The 21,186-nt window shown below is 37.7% G+C and overlaps 1 protein-coding gene across 14 annotated transcripts; it reads right to left on the bottom strand.

Moving 5' to 3' along the window:
• Window positions 1–20: 20 nt before the first annotated feature.
• LOC103718349 (NF-kappa-B inhibitor-like protein) lies at window positions 21–21,153 on the bottom strand. 14 transcript variants are annotated; one of them, XM_088715481.2, is made up of 11 exons: window positions 20,819–21,126; window positions 14,436–14,602; window positions 14,182–14,286; window positions 13,994–14,050; window positions 13,594–13,674; window positions 13,125–13,159; window positions 12,516–12,626; window positions 9,884–9,973; window positions 9,629–9,785; window positions 2,135–2,259; window positions 21–1,233 (listed from the first exon to the last, which is right to left on the bottom strand). In XM_088715481.2, exons 1-10 carry the CDS (start codon window positions 20,979–20,981, stop codon window positions 2,137–2,139), a joined length of 1,089 nt encoding a protein of 362 aa, XP_088571607.1. In that variant the 5' UTR covers window positions 20,982–21,126; the 3' UTR covers window positions 21–1,233; window positions 2,135–2,136. The 14 variants fall into 14 exon arrangements, 10 of the variants coding, with proteins under 10 accessions (XP_088571607.1, XP_026664762.1, XP_088571606.1 ...); XM_026808961.4 differs by lacking the exon at window positions 21–1,233 and adding an exon at window positions 1,737–1,998; XM_088715480.2 differs by lacking the exon at window positions 21–1,233 and adding an exon at window positions 1,737–2,026.
• Window positions 21,154–21,186: the final 33 nt, after the last annotated feature.

The following is a 21,186-nucleotide window of genomic DNA, read 5'->3' on the forward strand; positions in this document are numbered from 1 at the left end:
AGAACCCGTCAAAGCAAAAAAAAAAAAAAAAAAAAAAAAAAAAAAACAAAAAAGTGCTTACAGCATAGGAGGATTGTAATCGGCATGATGTGGCTCTTGTGAGCTGCACAATAATTAAATTATCGTATTGGCTCTTCCGTTATTTTCAGGTCTTGAACTGTGTCCAGTGTTTCCGGGGTTGGAATTGAGGTAATATGGAAGTTGCCATATCTTGGCAAAAACACCGAAAATCTGGATCAATGTTGCTCGGAGAGGTCAGATTTGAAAATCTTATTCCGAATAGAAGGCTGGAATCCAACATAGAAGATTAGTGTCTTCAAGCGAATGTAAAAAAGGGTCTGACTATATCTTTTTTGTTTTAAGTGCAAGAAGCAACTTTAGGCATGATTTTTCTTCTAGCAATTGGATGTAGGAGGGATCTCAAGGGAGACAAGGTTCCTTTCACGCTATAGGAAGCATCCTATTCCATGGCTCTTTGAGCTGTGCTTGCTGCCAACGGTTATGTCCCCACGTTACATTAGTTAAGGACAAAACCCAGTTCTCTGCCTGGTCCACGTACAGTTCTCAAATGGGTTCTATTTGTTCTCTCCTATTATCTCATCTAAGATGGCAGTTCATTTTGCTCTGCTTACAACTCCTAGCAAATGGCGACTGGAGTGGGTCGGATATATTCAATTCAATCTTATCTATACATGCAGATAGGCTGTTTCTATGTTTATAACTTGTGACCTCGAGATCACCAGCCCTGATATATCTATTTTTAAAATCACCTAAAATTCACTAGCTGTCTTTTGATACAAACAAATAAAACAATCAGGAGCCATGGTAATATGTTCAAATTATTCCATATGATGGCCAAAAATAATGAAAAGCATCTCCTTTCTCCGTTCTTAAACCTATGAAGATCCTCAAACCATGTGAACACTTTGACTAATTGTCATTTCTTTCATGTTAAGGCTTTCATTTTAAAGTTTCCAGTACGAACCAACGCTTCTTGGTGCCATATATCTACCAACACTGTCATCGAGTCACAAATCTATGTCACGAGATTGTACTACTCCCAGTAGCCGTTGTCTTCATTTCACTCACGCTCTAATACTATAGAGAGCCACGGAAAGAGATCCAAGAGATGAGCAATTTACAACAAATCATACCTCAGTCTACTTTCATGGAGCTCTATCCGATAATTTTCCTTTCCAGCATTTCTACGGTTTGCTTGATCCTGAATTAGCCCTATCACAAATGCATAATTCTCCGATTAAGCATGTGCGAACAAATAAAGCTTTTTCTATTAATAGGTTGTTCTAGCGTCATCCAAGTAAGCAACAATATTGACTATATATATATATATATATAGAATTACTTTAGTATGATAACTGGCTACTGCATTGGTTTGATAAGTCTGATTAATTTTAATGGGATCTGCATGTAGCTCTCAAGAGGGTTTTGCAATTTGAGGACAGGTTCCATTGGTAGTGGATGAAGAAGCGCACCATCATCCACCACCGGACCCACTTTCAAGATCCTTTCCACTTTACTGACCCCATTCATCTCCTTTCCTTGGACTCAGAACTTATGCTTTGGTTCATATGTTATCTTTCAGCATACGTATCGATACATTCCACGGCATTAACCCCTTATACTTCATGACATTTATGTGGGTGTGCTAAACCTTACTTAAACACCGTTGATATTTGTGTTTAACATCAAATGACAAGGTTATTCCATGGCAAACATGAAACATGAAATGACCAGTTGGCATCCACCTGAGAAAATGAGTCCTAGAAAAACAGTGTTCTTGAAAAAGTGGAGCTACATGGGAAAAAATCCACCTCTGATACATGGTGATTCTGATACATCGAGATTATATTTGTGAAATGTGAGAAGGTGGAACCAATTAACTGGCTAATTCAATTGGTTTTAGAAGGTCGACGAGTTCAATGATAACTTCATAAAAGGATCCCAAAGTGCCTCTTTTCATTAGAGCCTTCATGAAATCTGAGAGTGGAGATAATTTATTTTTCACCTGCTTGTCCATCACAGAAATATTCCTGCGGGATAAAATCCCACTTGTAGAAAATAGGCAACAGCACCAACATCTTTAGTTCTTTACAAGGGGTTTAGAAACAAGTACCTTTAACTGTTATCTGATCCCTCCTCATTATCTGGAAATACAAACTGCAGATCTTCATTATCTCTGTAAACTTGGACTAAGGCTGCAGCTTTATATGCGAAAAAGCCAAACATTCCAGGAACAAGCTGTGAATGGAAAAGGAGATCCATTAGCATTGAATTATACATATGGAACATGTCTGATCCTCATTTTTGCAAATTGAAATAGTATTGGTCAAGAAAATGAAATATCAGTGGAATATGCTGTCAGATATGTCTAAGCAACAACATTTTGATAGAAGTAAAGGCGACAGGCTAACGTTTCAAGGAAAAAGATGCAGGAAAAATGGAAATGTCTCGAGTTTCAGCTTATAAGATTTGGATATGTGCCTACATGAAACTGATTCAATATGCCAGGTCTGCGCTCCTAAACTTAAACCAGAAGAGGAGCTTATGACCACCTGAGTTGAAGAAAGGAATGGATAATAAATTAAATATTTCCTTTTAATCATGTTGCTATTCTGCTCGATGAACAATTGTTACAGTATCAATCAGCTCGAGCCTCCAAAATTTCAAATGATTTTACTGTCTCCTCATGTTGATATGATGTGATTTTAAATTGTTAAAATTGGGGAAAGAGCTATGTTGGTCATGCATTATATGAGATCTTTGAGTAGATATAGTCTGCTGCTAAAAAAAGTTGCCTTGTTTAAATCTCAAATTGATGAACTACTCAGCAGTTAGCACTATTACTCATCAAAGTAAATATCATCAAACCTACTTAGCTCGTAACTATAAGTTTTAAATGCATATCCGTACCATGAAACAACAATGTCAATTTGTTTCTGACATGCATTCCCAGATGTCTATGGTTTAGGACCAACTGGCCCCTAAGAGACCAAAATGGACGGCAAATGCCAAACTCTATTATAACCATCGGGAGGAAACTAGATTGGTTCAATTCCTGATGGCTCTTCAAGGAGACTTTTGACTCTGTTCTGATACTATCACATTCTCTTAACTGTTGATGTCACCCTTTTAGAGTTGATGGTAGAAGAAACATGTGAAGGAATAACCACCTTCTCCACCATAGATAATGCGTCAATTCATGCAGCTGACTCACCATCCTCCCCCATACCCTAAACCTTCTGCAGGTCTGCCTAAAGTCATGCTGTTAGGATCCCTCGCATGTTGCAGAAAATTTCAGAAAAATTCAATGCGCAGCAGAAAGGCATGCGCGAAATCCCGTTCATCGCATGAACGTAATTTTAAAAATCGTTTGTAGATAGATTAGGATTAAATTCTTTTAAACTATTTTTAAATAATTAAGAAGATCAGATCTTCACCTTGTGCGAGTAGATGATCACCGCAAATCTGATATTCGTGGATTTGATGGAGGTTCGATGGAAGCCGCACACGTGTCTGGCCTCTACGGGTATCCACACGAGGTAGTGAACCGATCGATGCTCTCGTATCTCTCTGGGGTGCTAGCTCCCTTGCAGAGATGGCTTTAGATGGCTGAGGACCTCCCTTTGGATCAACTCTTGATTGCCTAAGGGAGGAGGAAGAAGAAGGAAGAGCCAAGGAAGAAGATATAAGGGCCCTTTCGCAGCCTTTTCTTTTTCTTGCTTTGGAACCAAAAAGAAGGAAGTAGGAGGCCACGCCAAGCTTCCTTATTTCCTTGTTTGCTTGCGGCTCAAAGGAGGAAGAGGAAGGGGGTGTTCACGGCTGAAAGGAGAGGGAATAAACCATCAATTCGGCAGCCCCTTGAACCCATCCTTTTGATGGCGTGTGGATAGAGATGAGCTCCTAAATTTTAGGAGCTCATCTTTATCCCCTTTTTGAATTCAAAAGAGGAGGGGCGTACGCCCCTCCTTTTCTCCTCACGCCATCAGCAAAGGGAGGGGCGTACCCCTCCCTCTTATCCCATTTGGTTAGCCCCACTTAATCAAATTAAGTGGGGATTGGGTTAGGTCTAGTGCTAGGTTTCAATCCTATTCAAAATAGGATTAAGTGCACCCATTTGAATTTTTTCCAAATCCTAATCCAATTAGGATTTAAATGAACCATGACTCAATTGAACTCTTCAATCTTAATCTAATTTAGGAGTCATTAGATTAATTAGATTAAATTAATTAGAACTTAAGAAATCCTAATCTAATTAGGACTTATTAAAATTTTAGTCCTAATCCAATTAGGACTCTAGAAATCCTACTCCAAATAGGACTCTAATTTAATTTGAAATCCTAATCCAATTAGGACTCTTAGAATCCTACTCCAAGTAGGACTCATGATCAAGTCCAATTAATTAAATCCAATTAATTAAATTAAATTGCAATCTAATTGCAATTATTCCTTCTTCTACTCACTAACTCTTAGCGGGTTAACCAATTATCAATTAAATTAATTATTTGTGATTCTTAATCACAATTCAACCATCATATCGGTCAATACCTCTAATGTGCGAGACCCCATAGGTTCTATTCTGTCTGGTAGTGAGATATATTGTGATCTCTATCACAATATCATTGAAAACTTCTTTCAATGGGTTGAAACAATTCCAATTCAACTCACCAGGGATCATCGATCATCAAGATGGTCCCTGTGAGTCTCACCATCCACCAGTGGCAACCCAGCAGAATGAAATGATGAACCTCTAGGTGCAGTTATCGTATGATATAGTCCTTCTATCGTGGATCCCTACAGACCGGAGGTCATGGATAACTCGTCAAACCCCGTCGTCTGTCATATGTCTAGGTTTATTCGACTTGAGTTCAAGAGTGGAAAACTCTTTCTCCACTGTACGTATTGCCCTGGCCAAGGTCTTACGAACTCAGTCTTATAAATTACATAGGATCACTCCTTATCTATCAAGGTCGATAGATTTCATGTAGGTGCATACTCTACTTCTACAGTGAACCTACTGCAGTCAATCTACACTACAAGGATCCATATGACTAGAGACCATGTATATATGCAGTCAAACTACAATAACTTCACTGTGAGTAGCCGAAGCACCGCAGGTCAAAGGACCAGTCATACTACTGCAACATCAAGCAAGTCATTGACGAGTGGATAGACATCCAAGTGACTTCTTGTCTTGGTCACGCTCAGTACCCTTGTTCTCTAACAAGCACCTGCACTATTACTTCAGTGTCCCTACATTGTGGACTTCAGTCTCGTCCATCCATAAAGAAAGCGATCTGTGCACTGATCTCATCGGATCAATCACCATCCTCGTGATGATCCATTGATTAGGAGCATTTAGAAATTAATCACTAATGATACATGGCTCAAATTCTCAACTCTTGAGAATATGTATCATCATCTTATTAATTCCTTGGACGATTCCTAGACACAAACAATATGAATAAAAAAGATGCCCATTTATTATTCAATAATAATAAAGTCAAGTACAAAATTATGTCCTAGAATTAATAATGTGTCAGCCATATTGGCTTTTAGAGCATATATCTAACACATGCCACAAGTACAACGAAACTATAGGAAATAATTTGGGCATATGCTGAAGAATTGACCTCTCCTACCTACAAAAATATGGCGAAGAAGAAGAGGTTTTATCAATAGAAGAGTAGAAGGCTAGAAGAATAGAAGTTCGCAGCGACCTCCACTCCCTCCAAGCCTTCTCCTACTCCATCCGAACCTATTAGTCAAAGTGCTCTTACTATGGAAGACATCCAAGATATGATCAGAAAAGTTCTCTCTAATATTGGTAATACAACTTCTATTCTACCCTCTCCACTCCTTTACATATTTTCTCTAATGGATGGTTCTTTGGTTCTCGTGCCTCTAGCCACATGACCTATAACTACACTTCTTTTGCTAAGCCTATTCCCATTTCTCTCTCTTGTTGATCATACTGCTGATGAATTTGCAATTCTTGCCTCACATTGGAGATGCTCTCAAACCTTGTCTAATGATCTCTTTTTGCCCGATGTTTTACTTGTGCTGATTCTCTCTATGAATTTAATCTCAATTAAATTACTATGTGAGCAAGGTTTTACCATCACATTCTGTTCTAGTTGTTTGTACAGGATCATTTGATGGAGATGCAATGAGGGATGGGGCATAAAGTTAGTCGTTTCTTTGTTCTTCATAAGTTACATGTTCCACTGCATACTGGTACCCCTTCTGTTACTGCCTGCACTCGTCTTTTCTTCCATTATGTATTGGCATAGGTGCTTATGTTTGGCATAGAGCTTCATTGTATGATTAATAAAGGTCTGCATGGACCATTTAAGCTTGACAAAAAAACCATGGTTTTGGTCAATTGTAAACTGGCCAAGCAAGTGATTCTATTTCATACACTCCTTTTGATATGGTACATTCTAATGTGCGGCAGCCTGCTCTTGCCTCTATGGCAGAGATCAATTTTCTGGCATCTATTGATGCCTGCTCCAATTAAACATGGTTGTATTTACTCCATTCTTGATCTGATTTTCTTAAAGTTCGCCTAGAATTTTCAAACATGAAAAAAATCACAATTTCGAAAACAGTAAAACCTTTTCATTTAGACACTGGTGGTGAATATGTTTCTAAGGCTTTCACCGAATACCTTAAACCACAAAGGACAAATGCCCAATTGTCTTGTCTTGATACACCTCAACAAAATAGGCTTTCTGAATGCAAGCACCATCATATTGTGGACCGGAAACTGCTTGTACCTTACTATTGTTTTCCTCTGTGCCAAAAGGTTTCTGGAAAGAAGCTAAGAACACAGCTACATACCTCACTAATCATGCACCTCCAATGTAACTGCAGGAGGTAACTCCATTTGAGCGTCTATGTCATACCACTCTCGACTATTCTCATCTTCACATTTTGGCTCAAAAAAATTTTGTTCTCCTTCCAAGATAAGCACCAAATCTCTTACGTGTATATTTTTGGGCTATGGAATTTTTGTAAAAAAGAATATTGTTGTTATGACCTTCTTATGAAGAAACTATGTATTTCTCATCATACTACTTTTTGGGAAAAGATATCCTTTCTTACTCTCCCAAATACACACAAAGTTTTTTTTACAATATTAAAGCTTCCAACCCCAAAATAAAGCTCGTTTCAGACTTGATTGAAGCTTGACTTCAATCTTGGTTCAAATCTGAATTAGTACTTTATGGATTCAAAAATTAAACAAACATTCAAGCTTGAAATGATCTTAATATTGTGGATCGTTGGATTTAAGATTCAATAACCACTCTCTAAACTTATATATAACATATATTTTTGATCTTAATCGAGCCAAGCTTGATTGAGCTGGTACTATTTTTGGATCGGTTTGAAATTAATTTTGAGCCCAGATTGTTAGTTCAAGTTCATTTGTTTAGCTTCAAACCAAGCCTGCCGAGCTTCTTCCAACCCAAGCTCGAGCACTTAGATTGTTTGTCATCTTTATTCTGAACTACTTGTCCAAGCAGGCTTGACAGAGCAAAATTGCAATACTCCAGTTGAACTAAATCTCAAACTTTGACCAAGTAATGGCAAACCATTTCCCGGTCCAACTCTCTATTGTCAGATATTTGGAAGTCTCAATTACCTTAGAATCACAGGGCCTGATTTCAACTATGCTGTGCTGAACTCATGCTGTCCATCTTGTCAGTCAATTCATAGCCTCTCATTGATCTGTTCATTTTGCTGCTGTTTTGCACATCCTACATTATATCAAAAGCACCATCGATCGATGCCTACACCTATCATCTACATCTGCACTTGACTTAATTCCTATTCTAATGCTGATTGGGCCGGTGATGCTACTGATTGATGTTCTATCATTGGTAAATCTCTTATATATTGAAAAAGCAAAAAGCAGACTGCTGTCACCCATTAAAGTGCTGAAAGCAGAGGATCAAACTTTAGCCCATACTACTGCTGAAGTTGTTTGGTTATGATACCTTCTCCACGGCATGGGTATATATATCTCTCACCCCACCTCCTTTTGTGACAATAAAAACGCCATTCAAATTGCCCAAAATGATGTATTTCACGAGTGCACCAAACACACTGAAATTGACCATCACTTTATTGGATATCACTTCAAACAAAGGGAAATCCAGTTGCCAGATATCTCATCCAAGTTACTAGTTGCATATCACCTGACAAAGAGTCATCCAACATCATGATTTCAGTTTTCAGCATCAAACCTTCACATGCACTTTGTCAAGGCATTCAAATTGCCCACATGATATATTGCACGAGCATACCAAACGTATTGAAATTGACTATCACTTCGAACAAAGGACAATCCAGTTGCCATATATCTCATTCCAATTACTTGTTGCAGCTCTCCTTACAAAGAGTCATCTGATGGGATGATTTGAGTTTTTACTATTCAAACTTTAGAAGCACTCTATCAAAGGCATCTTCCATTTAAGGGGGGAGGGGATTAGCTAGTATGATATGGATTGACACCCAAGTCTAACACATATACCATGGCCACCATGTAATGTAATATATCATGTATACTCATCTCCTCATTGACACCCATACTTACCGTATTAGCCTAGACACTGACACCCATATTTATCTTATTTTCTCATGTGTACAGCTACCTAATCTTGCCATGTATAACTGACCAAAACACCCACGTATGACTGGCCTAAATTTGTATGCAAACGGGTGATTTACCAAGTGAATAATACAGAGAAAATCAACAGTTATTCTCCATCTTTATTATTTCTGGTAATTATATACAGGTAAGGAAGGAAAAAAATGGCTCCAGGTGAAACATGTACTGATTAGTTTTCCAATGGGATCACGGTGAACTGATCACCCTCATAGGAGAGAGAATGGATCATCTGATGTGTCAATTGTTATATCTGGATACTGTTTCCTTGGAATCTCTCCTAGATTGCAACAATTAACTTACAGCAGTCTTTGATAGGCGGAGTGCTCATATCCTACAGATTGATGCTTTCCATGTGAGTTCTCAAGTAATGGGTCTATGGTTATTAGAAACATATGTTGCTTATCTTTGTACCAGAAAAAAAATATGTTGCCTATCTGAAACATCCTTGTCTGCATGCTCTCTACCTGCCAACTGGGAAGATAGGCTTCATGCTGGTCTCTTTATTGCCTTAATTTGCCTTACCAAGATCTTGACTTCAATTTCTATAGAAAATTGACATCAAGCTGATAGTTAGTTTTGCCTAATCCTTCCATGTGGCCTTGTCAATTTAGAGTTAATTGTCTATAACCAACCCCCATATTTGATAGGAAAAGGCTTGGATGATGATAATGATAATATAAATTGAATGATAAGCGAAAGATCCAAGTAACCCATGAGAATACTGACGTAGTTGTCCGCTTTAAGAATGTTTCTTTTCTGGTTGTTTAAAACAGAGAAATTAGATCAATATACGAGATCATGCATTATCTGACAGATAGTGAACAAAGTGCATGTCACCATATGAAATTTTCATGATCAATCTTTAGTAAATCATTTTTCCTTTTAATCAGCAAAATATGCATGAAAGAGATTATTAAGCAGCGACGTTTGCACCTGAAAATCAAAATAACTATTGAGGAAATGGTGTGACAGGGCCCAGATTCCATATATCGCTGCAGGGATTACAAGCCTTGGAGAAGAAAGTGCCAGGGTGGTACCACTCAATGTTTTCTCTAACACATTCTTTAGGTCCTCGCTTCTTATTCCGATTCTATTTTATGACACCAAGTCATTTATGAAGAAAAGCTTCAGAAAATAATCATAAGATGATAACAGACAACAGAAGCTAGCAATGACTGAAACACTTACTTCTTCAATTTCTTCTGCATAAAAGCTTCAGCAACAGCTGCCCTCGACAGGTTATCAGTGTGATGATAAAGAAGCTGAAGGTACAAACAACTGTTCCACAAGCAAGAAGCATGATTAAAAAAAATTCAGACCATTGAATCCATCCCTATCACGCATATAAGCATCCAATGTGTGAAAGAAATCATGAACAGGATATTCTCAAGGTCCATGATGTATAAAATATATAAAATTGTGATTTATCAGAATAACAGATCAGAGACTAAAGGAGAACAGCACAGACTGAGATACTCGGTCATGTGAAGTCTTGTGACTCATCTGAATCCAGAAATGTGATTAGCATGGTTAATCAAATACAGATGCAAATAACATCAAATAAACCACTCTTAACTCGAGAAAATAAATCATTGAACAGAGTATTAGTCAAAGTGTAGTACAAACTAAGGACTGCCATCCGACCCGAGTCGTTTGGTTTGGAGCATGCTGAGCCATACTAGGGGCAGACCGGGGCGTTTCCGGCCCTCAGTCGAGAAATTGATGAGGGAAGGGGTGAGGGAGAAGAAAAGAGAGGCGGAGAGAGAGAGAGAGAGAGAGAGAGAGAGAGAGAGAGAGAGAGGTGAAGCGAGAGACATGCCGGGAGAGGGAGAGAGAGGGGGGGCTTGGAAGCCCTCCTCTCCTCCTCCACTCATTTGTAGAGGGTGCTAGGCTAAGCACTTGTTTCATATAACAGGGGCTCGACCCTAATTTTTTTTATTTTTTTTTCACTTTTTTAAGCGAAATCAGCATAGAGTTTGCCATTCACTTAAAAAAGTCAGCAAACTCTTTAAGTGAAGTCGGCAAACTCTATGCTGACTTCGCTTAAAGAAGTTAAAAGAATTTAAAAATTTGGGCCCGAGCCCCTATTTTGCCCGCCCAGCACGCCATGCGGATGAGTGAAGGAGAGAAGGGCTTTCGAGCCCCCTCCCTCACCCTCTCTCGGCATCTTTTTTTCTCCCCTCCCTCTCCCTCCCTCCCTCCCTTGCTCTCTCACTCTCTTTTTGCCAAGCTCTTATTTCGTTCAAAAAAGGGGCTCTGCCTAGCTGCCCTTGCAAACAAGTGGAGGAGAGGAGGGCTTCCGAGCCCCCCCCCTCTCCCTCTCCTAGCATCTCTCAGTACGCACCGAAACAACATGGAATCATACTGCACCATACCGCTTCCTACCGACATAGTTGTCGGTTCTGGTACTGCGGACCTTGGTACAAACCATAACCATAAACAAAATCCTGTAACAAAACAAGCACATAACCTACTATACATAATAGTGCACCTTCAAAATTAAAAACAGTATGCTAAACGATATACACAGCCATATCATCCGTATCACCTCAAAAATCACTGGATCCAAATTGTAAATGCTGACTCCTCTTCTCTTGCAAAAGTGATGTAGGCATGCAGCCTTGTAGATGATTGGAGGCTACACAATAATTAATAACAGTTGACATGGATCATATTTATATTTATTTTAATGATATCCCTTCTTTTCACTATTCAAATCCGAATTTCAAAGAGATCTGGTGTGCTACAACATAAATTCAATCACAGCTGTGCAGAGAATTAAAGACAGAAGTGAAATGGAGAGAAGAATCGGAGGAACTAAAAGAAGAGAAAAAGAGAAAGGAAAAGGCCTATGCCCAATTTTTATTCTCAAATAAAGCTCACATACAACTTCAAAAAGAATCCCGAACAGCAGGTCATTACCTTACAAAGTGTCTTGGGCCTCTTGGCACACTATATTTATCTATTTAGGGCTCTAAAAGACAATAAAATAAAAGCCAATCAGTTGGCTAAAATCTTTATAAAAGAAGATTTCTATATAAGGAGAATAACCAACTAATAGAAACCAACTAAATCCCATCACTATATGCACCAATCTGACTTCAATTTGATTAACAAAAAAAAAAATCCAAGAAAATTGTACAGAACAAACATGAAAATAGACAAATAAAAGCCTAAAAACTAAAAGTTCAACCATCTATATCCGTAACGTCCCAGTTGCATAATTGCTTCCACAATGCTTTATCACTTCCTCATGCTCCTCTGAATGATTTCACATGCTTGATCCCAATGTTGGATTTTTAAACCTTGAAGATTGAGTTTGATACTATTTCCTCTCATGATAAGATTGTTAATTAACTATGGCTGTGAAAGTATGACTTCTGATCCATACTAAGAAGTTACTTGAGGAACTTCAAGATGACATCCCTCCTTAGATCTTTTGAACAAATTAACACAGCATTGCCTAATATCTGATTTGGATCATCATAGAACTCAACAAGATGGTCCTTCTGTGATAGATTTTTGATGAGGAATCTAAAATCACAGGACTCGAGAAAATGGATTCCTTGCTCCGTCGATCCTTGTCAACATCTTAAAATATCCTAACTGTTTCTTCCATGTTTGGATATTTGACTATTTTCTTCTTATTCCCTACTTGCAGTCCTTTATTGAGATGATGAAATTCTCAAGGTAGGTTGTGAATTGTGATAATGATATACTCAATTTTTTCAAATTAAATAGTAACTAGAAGCGTTAAAATGATGATGAAACTCCAACTGTAAGTTCGTTGCAAGAAAGGTTCTAGGCTCACACATCTAACCATGAGTACATCTTCGAGTAGTCCATACTCTCGCCCACTTCTGTTAAGCAGAAATAGACAGAACAGAGTTGTTGAAGGCACTCATAGCAGGTGCATTGCTTGAACCGATTTCTGTAATACCAAAATAATGCAGTCTTAAACATGATTGGGCACTACACAATAATAAATAACAGCTTATTGAATTCAGATCTGGATTAATCTTAAAGAAATCCTGATTTTCAAAATTCAGATATGAATTTCCAAGAGGCTTACTGATAGAGAAGAGATTTTATCAAATGTGTCTAGGCACTTGAATGCAATCTAACTTGCCAATTGGATTATTGAGTTGACGTGCCATTGCTTGCACTCAAAATTTTATATTAACATTGCGCTTAGTTAAGGAACGAAATCAAATCTTGTGGTGCAAAGAATTTTTGTGTCACTTCGTGTCATTCGCAAGTGTCTTAACATTGTTGGCATACAAAATTTCTTAAAAAGCAAAATGTCTAGGTAACAGAGGCAGAACAATACTGAATATGGAGGTGTAAAGAAAAATGCATAGACAACTGCACTATGTTGTCATAATTTTTACTATTACAGAAGACATATAAAATTAATCACTCAACTAACCTGAACAGGACTCCAGAAGCATAGCTGATAGCAGCCTGCAAGATTAAGATAATGATGCATAATTGGCTGCTTACAAAATCTAACATTTGGATATATAGAAAGTCTCCAATGGAAAAGTACCTCTTAATTAAGAATAACATACAGCACAAGCTGGATCAGAAATATACTTGAGAATATACAAACCATGCCTTGTTGCATATACTCAAGAAACAAGGTGCTGGCATTTGCAAGTATTACATTGTATATTAGCCTTTTGATATTATCGTAAGAATCCATAAATTTCCAGGGAATCATATACCTCTCAATTTGCATGTTTTAAGACTTCTACAACATTCTTACCACAACATTGATTTATAAACTACATGGACATGTTCAAAGGGAACCATTGCAGTGAACAGAGTCATACATCTTCTTGCTTAGCTGTCTAAATCAGTTTATGTCATTGTAACAAAGGCATATAGGTATATACCTGGACAGATAAGTTAACCAAACAATATGCACTGCAAGCAGCTCCAATACCAGTAGTTAGAAGCAAAAGTTCTCTTTTAAGCTGCAAGAAAGTTTAAGAGAAAGAAACATAAGTAACCGATCTCAAGAACTTTGATCCCATGCATCTAAAGTTGTATTCTAATACAACCATCTCAATATGAAATCTTTCTTATGTTGCTTTATAATGTAATATATTTGTTTTGCGAGGCTATTTATATTAGTCCAACCATTAAGGTCCACAACAATGCGTGGATCTTTGTTGTTGTACAAGATTCATGGTTATAATAATAAACAAACAGGAAACAAGCAATTGATTACCGAAACAATTTTACCATATTAAATTAGAAGAGAGAGTGAAAAAATAAATAAAAAGGAGATACCGCTTCATATTTTAAAAGGTTGAGTTTCTTCCTTTTTTCACTGTCTTTCTGCCGTTCCTGTCACCAAACATTGAAAGTTACAGCAGCATCTTGATTTTGGTTTTCTAGCTTCACCATAAGCTTAGGAATGCCAAAGAACTATTTCAACATATATTATGATAAAAAAGTATAACCATCAAAAAACAGACCTTGACCACAAATTTCTTTTTTGCTGGAGCAACATTATCACCAGATACCCACTCCCTGGCTCTGGTAAGCTTTAAATATCCACTCCTGCTTTCATTCTCTAGCATCTAAATGTAAAAAAGAAATGAATAATCAGATAAATTAAGAATGGTTCTCGAAAGTGTCAAAAAGTCCAAACGTGGAGTGAACCTATAAGCAAAACAGACCTTTACATGGAAATTTTAACAATGCAAAATAAAATTGAAGAGTATTGTACCTCATCATGTTGCTGACTATTTTCATGCACAAGGCTAATTTCTGAATCTTCATGCATTAAGTTGTCCCTCTGCCAAAGCATATCAGAAACTTTAGATATAAAATCTCCATTCAACTGCCTATCCTTCAGGAATATTCGCATCACATCATCTCCAATAGCTTCTCTTCCTGGCTTGAAGATCAATTACATAGATGATTAAGAAGCTTTGGGATTCTAATTTGAAAATATGCAGAAGCTTACAATGTATTATGATATTGCGTAAAAGGACAACAAGCATGGTACGGATATTAGTGAGCGCAGAAATTTCTAGGAGATCCCTTAACACAAACATAGCTGTAATACCCTAACATGTTAGTGCATATAACATGATTATTTGTATATTTGAGCTAAGTGTATTATATCAACTATTGACATGTACGAATAGGATCATGGAAACTAAGTCTTTCTATGGAAATTATATTAATAAGGACCCGAATTTTATGACAATTTTGACCTTAAGATGGAATAAGAAAAGTTCAAGAACTAAATTGCTAATGCGAAAGAGTTAAAGCCACCTAATTCTTTCTTTAGGCAACTGTCACCTCATGCTAATGACACCTCATGTTAATGTCACATCATGCTTATTCCCCACCTCATGCTTGTCACACCTCATGGTAAAACAGCCATCTTATGCTAAAATTCAGCCACCTAGCTGAACTTGGAATTGATATCTAGCTACTAAATAGTGATGGCTAGACACCTCACATTTAGGAGCGACCTATATATAAGAGAGCGCTCCTCTCTTTCTACTGTTTTGGCAACTCTAAAAATCTCAAGCCACTTATAGAAAGCAGCTAAGAAAGTAATAAAGTAAGGAATAAAAAGAGTGGAGAGTATAAAGTGAAGTTTTAAGACAGGTATTGATAAGTATCCTTACATAGTGGACGATCTATATTTTAGCAAATATTTTACAGGTTCCATAGTGATTCAGAAATTGATTTTCTTCTTTTCACTAACTATGGATTGCCTAGAATCCTTGTTTCTAACTAAAGTTGAGGCAGCTTATTGATTCTAATTTTAGTATTGTGCTTGGTTATATAATAATTCTATATGTTATATATTCTTGTTATAATGTAATGATCCAAGTTTGATAATTTTCCGATATTTTCTGTAATATTTTGTGGCGATTGAATTTTGAAAATATGTGTTTTGAATGACTATTCGACATCCAAATTTATCAGTGTTAAGTCATCATGATTTAAATTTATGGAAATATATTTCTTTTGACTCTGGTCATTCAAAATATATGTTGATCATTATATTGCCTAAAAGTGTTATGAACTAAAACATAAACTTCTAGTCAGTCATATTGTCATAAGTGAACCTAGCCAGAGAAGAATAAGTTGTTGGGCTTCGTGTTCTTGGTCGAGATACGATCTTGGTCAGCAGCATTAAGTTGTAGGCCTTCAACTTCTCAATAGACATGATCTGATGAAGCCTTGACCAGCACATACAATAGTTGTTCTAGGTGAACCCTTAGCTAATGGGCCTATTGATTAGTGAATCCCTGACCTGCAGCTATGATAGTTGATTACTAACCAGTTGCTATTGAAATGATCATGATATGTTTCAGGTGTTTTTAAGTATACCTAGTGTCTCAAGTGTTTCTAAGTGTATCTCAATGATCCCTAAACGAGTGTTTTCCATAACTTTGCATGAAGACGTATGCAACTTGATAATATATTATTTGCTATGTTTGTGTATTTTCGGAACGGAGGAAAAGGATTTATATAGCCAAACCATGGTACGCCATACCGCATAGAATCAAATGGTATGGGGCGTACCGTACAATACTAGTTAGGTACCGATACATTGTAAGAAGGTGCAACGATACTCGGTATGCCGAATTGGCCCCTGTATTGGACGTACCAACATAGTGATAGGGTGGCACGATATGGGGCTCGGTACCGAAATGGTATACCTTGAGCCCAACTAGTTCAAGATTAAGACTTAGATGAGTTGAATATTTGGGTACTTGCTGACGTATGTAGCCCGTCATTCAATTATGATATTTCAGAGTGAGGCTAATCGGCATTAGGCTATTGCCAAACTTAAGGCGCTCTTGGTGTACATAGTGAAGCTACTTCCATAAAAGGAAAAGTTAGATCTGCTTTGTGTATCCTAAGGTGTGTATCTTAAGGTAAGACTTGTAGCTAAAGAAGAGACTGCATGAGTAAAGTAAGGAAAGGGTTTGTAATGTACCTATACTTAAAGATGTAATATTTGCCTCTAAGCTTAGTACACAGTACTGGTCCGAACCGGGTGGTACGGGGCATATCGTATCATACCAGTTCGGTACTGGTATCAAGTATGGATGGCGTACCGTTATTCGATATGCTAAAAAATTTCCGTACCATACCATACCGACACTGTGCTAAAAAATTTTCGTACCATACCATACCGACAAGAAAGCGAACCTTGTCCCTAAGTTGAACTATTTTGTCTATAATAAGACAATGGAATGAAATAAATCTTGGTTTGATTTAAGGATTATGTCTTGCAAAAGTTTAGTTTGGATGAAATTTTAGCTGCTTTGTATGATCAGATGGCCATTTATTTTATAATTACATATCTTGAGATTTAAATTGGTGTAAATGTGCTGCCACAAGAATTAATTGAATTAAATCCAGCCACTGATTGATCAAGATTGCAGTAACATTTGGGACTTGGTAGAGATGGGTTTTGAGTCATGATAGTAACCACATGAGTTTCCAGTTTGATCCTCTCTCTCTCTCTCATGTTAAGAAAGGTTTTCTATGGCAAATGTCTCTATGAAATTATTAAAGATAAATTGAAATATATATTGCAAATGGTTATAAAGTATTCAAATCTTTTTTCTAGTTTTTACCGAGTTTTGTCCATTTATCTTGATGACACCGATATCCTATAATATTTTGGCATCTTCTTATTAATCGTATTAATATTTGATTTTTTTCCCAAAACTATGAATTCCAGATACTTTCTTGCGTGCGTCTATGTAAACGCTGTGATCGGCCTTTAAACTCAATCAACCTGGACTAGAAAGTGAAGAATTTCTTTTGGTAAAGAAAAGTGCAGGATTAATGTACGCGGAACCGACCAAACCGACGTACCAGTGGGGACCAGTACTGGTTCGGTACCGGTACCGAACCGGCTAACCGCCAAAAAAAAAGCCGCGACGCACGCATGCGTTCGCATTTTAGCCACAAAGTGGCATTAAATGCCACTCTATGGCATTACCCGTGTGGGCTCGCGCTCGCGCGCGGTGCCATATGGGCTCGCTGTCCCGAGCAGGGAACCGCGCGCGAGCGTGGTTCCTTGTGTGTGGAATCATGCGTGGGCGCAGTGCTCGCGCCCGCGCTGCTCCGCATGCGGACGCCCTTTTTTTCTCTTTGCTTTTTTTTCCCTTTCCTCCTTCCTCCTTCTCAAACTCTCTTCCTCTCCTTTCTTTCCCTCTCTCCTCCTTTCTTCTCCTCTCTTTCCTTCTTTCTCCTGCGAGCAAAGAAGGGGCCGGAAACACGAGCAAGACGGGTGATCCTCGTCAGTTTGAGGGAAGAGGTCGACCCGAAGCCCGGTGCGACAAGTAGGCTTCTTCTTCTTCTCCTCTTTCTCTTCTTCTTCCTCCTCTTCCTCTTCTTCTTTCTCTTCTTTCTTCCTCTTTCTTCCTCTTCTTTTCTCTTCTTCCTCTTCTTCTTCTCCAGTGCCGGTACCGGGCTTGTACCGGTTCGAACCGGACCGGTTTGCACCCGGGCAAAGAGCCATTCGGTTTCGACCTCAAAGGGATCGGAATCAAATTCTATGGCTGTACCATACCGGTGCTGGCCGGTACCAGTATGGTACAGGCTGAACTGATTAAAACCGACCGATTTAGCAGAGCCTGTGCAGGATATTTAAAAGAAGAAACTAATAAAAGTTTTAAAGTTTTGTGCTATGATTTAACAGCATGTCTGTAAACGTGAGTTGGGAAAAAAAATCTTTGAATGGTTCTTTTTGGATAAGCTTAAACTGCAATTGATAACATTGTTAGCGTAGGTTCCAACAGGTCATACTCTTGAGTCTTGACCAAAATTTCCTTGGACGAAATCGACACTAATTTTTAGAGGGTTCATGTCAGGCAAAAAGCTGGTTGCAAAATTTGCTCAATCTTTGCATGAAGGTTTCTCAATTCGACTTGTGCTTTAAAGTGGATCAAATATTTGATTGGAAAAGGATTACGTGATGATGATGAAGAAGAAGAGTTTTTACTATTGCTGAATCAACTTGAGTACTACTTTTTGAATTATCTTTTATGAAGCACCTAATTATCAATTGCAGATGGTCCACAGCAAACACCAACTTTGCCATTTAAAATTACATTAACAAATAAACCATAAGGTTACCATATTTTCTCAGAAAAACTGTCTTTTAATGTTATGGAAATTTACTAACATATTTCTCTATGTAGTTCAATAGAAACAAAAGTCATGATTATTGACCATGAAATGAAGACTCACTCTCTGTAATTTCTCTACATCAGGTTTAATATTCTAGAAGTCACTACCAAACAACATCAAGAAGTGATAATTTTGAAATTCACCTCTACAGGCAAATCTCAGTAAGATCTGGAAATATAATTCCCATGAAAAGAATCCAGGAAATTACATATAAAGAAATGATAATTACCCATAAATTTTGCTGTCAAAAAGACTATATTTTCGATACTTTGGATTCAATTAATTTCTGATCAATCCTAAATCTTTGCCAGAATACAGTTTTTTATTAGTAACTGGTGAACTAATCTGAATACCAGTTCTATAACAATTCTCTTTGAAGTTTCTACTCCCTGCAAAAGAGTGATGACAAACTATAGAAATTTTCTTCTCATTGTCTATATGTAGTTCATCAGTAAAGAAAAATATAAATACATGATGATGATGCTACTAGCAGAAAATCCTATTAGTACAGACCAGAATTATGCAAATTTGGAGACTGGTTCTCTGACTATGTGGCCAAGGTTCTGATATTTACTACTGATGTGGAGAAGCAGGAAGCAATGGAATTGTCACAAACCCTTCACAAACTTCAGCTTTCTAATGAAAAGGACAAGATCCTATGTGCTCTGGTTTGTTCTTCACAAAGGGTTATTGTGACTTCTTCAAGGCATGAGAGTTCCTTCTCCTTTTAGAGATGCAGTTTGGAAGAGTTTCTTCCATGAGAATATAAGATGTTTATGTGGCTTCCATTAAACAACAAATTATGCATGGCCAATAATCTAAGGAAAAGAAGATGTCCCCCCTGCTTTTGTTCTCTGTCAAAGAGAGGAGGATATGGCTGTCCATTTGTTTATAAAGTATCCTTTTCTTCTGAGACTATGTGGAAGCATTTCTCCCTTATGCTGAAACTCAGCTTTTCCTAATGATATGGAGGACTTATGGGGCTGATGGAGGAAGAAGAAGTTGAGTGCAGCATGGTTGAAAGGATGGAATAGATGGCAGCAGCTATTGTTTGGATAATTTGGTTAGAAAGAAACTATAGAATTTTTTGAGGGTGGCTAAAGGGTATCATTAATCTCATTAGAAAGTTAAGAGGATACTGAAGTCTTGGCACGACCTGGTAATTAACAAGGATCTTCGAGGTGTTGAGAAATTTTTGTGGAAGTGAAAGGAATTCCGGCAGCCTGACTTTACTTCTTGTTTTCTTTTCTGTTTCAGTTGTTGTATCTTCTCATTCTCTTTCCTTTTCTTGCAACTCCTTAATTACTTATCAATAAAATTCTTTAGGCACTTAGTGCCTATTGTTTTCCTCAAGAAAATAAATATATGACGAGATGTGCATTCTATTCTTTTCCTACGTTGTGCTTTTATAATCATGAAAAGTTTACACCCCTGGAAATCTACCAAACAACAGTCATCTCTGATCAGCTAAGAGCCGGAAATGAAATTTCACAAACAAGGAAGCAACGACAGACCTTACATTTAAGTTTCTCAAAAGATTTTCAGCGAGCATATAATGCAACTAATGCTAACCAGAATAACAAATCCCCACATCCGCTTCCTTACCAACAATAATAAAACCAATACCCCTTGAAATTATTAAAAAAAAAAAATACAATGTTTCAAATCAAATACATGGGGAAACCTCTTCAAAATTCGATCTTTTTTTTTGTTTATTCAGCCAACTCATCGTTTAACCAACTAATGAAGACAGCAAATAGAAACCTTCTACTTATAATGATGATGATGATGATGAAAGCTCCCTCCTTTCTCTCTTCATCAATTACGAAGGCAAGAAAATCCAAAAAAACTGAAAAAAATACTAGAGAAGGGGCATTCCATTAGAGTAAATAGAAAAACTAATCAAGTCAAGTCCAAGCAGAGAAAGGGTACCAGGAAGGGAACTCCGGATGACTGAGACGCATAGAGACCTCTTAGCAACGCCATGGGTGTGCGAAAGTAAGGACCCTCTGAGGAGAAGGGGAGATTGGGAATTAGTGAGCTCGGAGTATCTTAGACCAAGCAACCCAGCTCTGAAAGCCGTGTCCATGGCCATGATTCCTTTCACGAAGTCTCTTAGGAGGAGAACCAGTGACCGTTATCTCTGGTCCATCATACGATTCATACCCCACCGAGGCTCCAAGAGGGATGGATAACAGGATATCTTCTCCGCCCGCAGCTTTAAAAATATCTCCAAGTGGTGTTCTTAGCTATATAAAATAAGGAGAAGCTCGAAGCTGCTTCTCCTAAAAAGCGCCTTT

This window comes from Phoenix dactylifera, chromosome 2 (assembly GCF_051530095.1).
Source record: "Phoenix dactylifera cultivar Ajwa chromosome 2, Ajwa_hap1_PhDact_Kaust_v1.1, whole genome shotgun sequence".
Taxonomy (NCBI): Eukaryota; Viridiplantae; Streptophyta; class Magnoliopsida; order Arecales; family Arecaceae; genus Phoenix; species Phoenix dactylifera.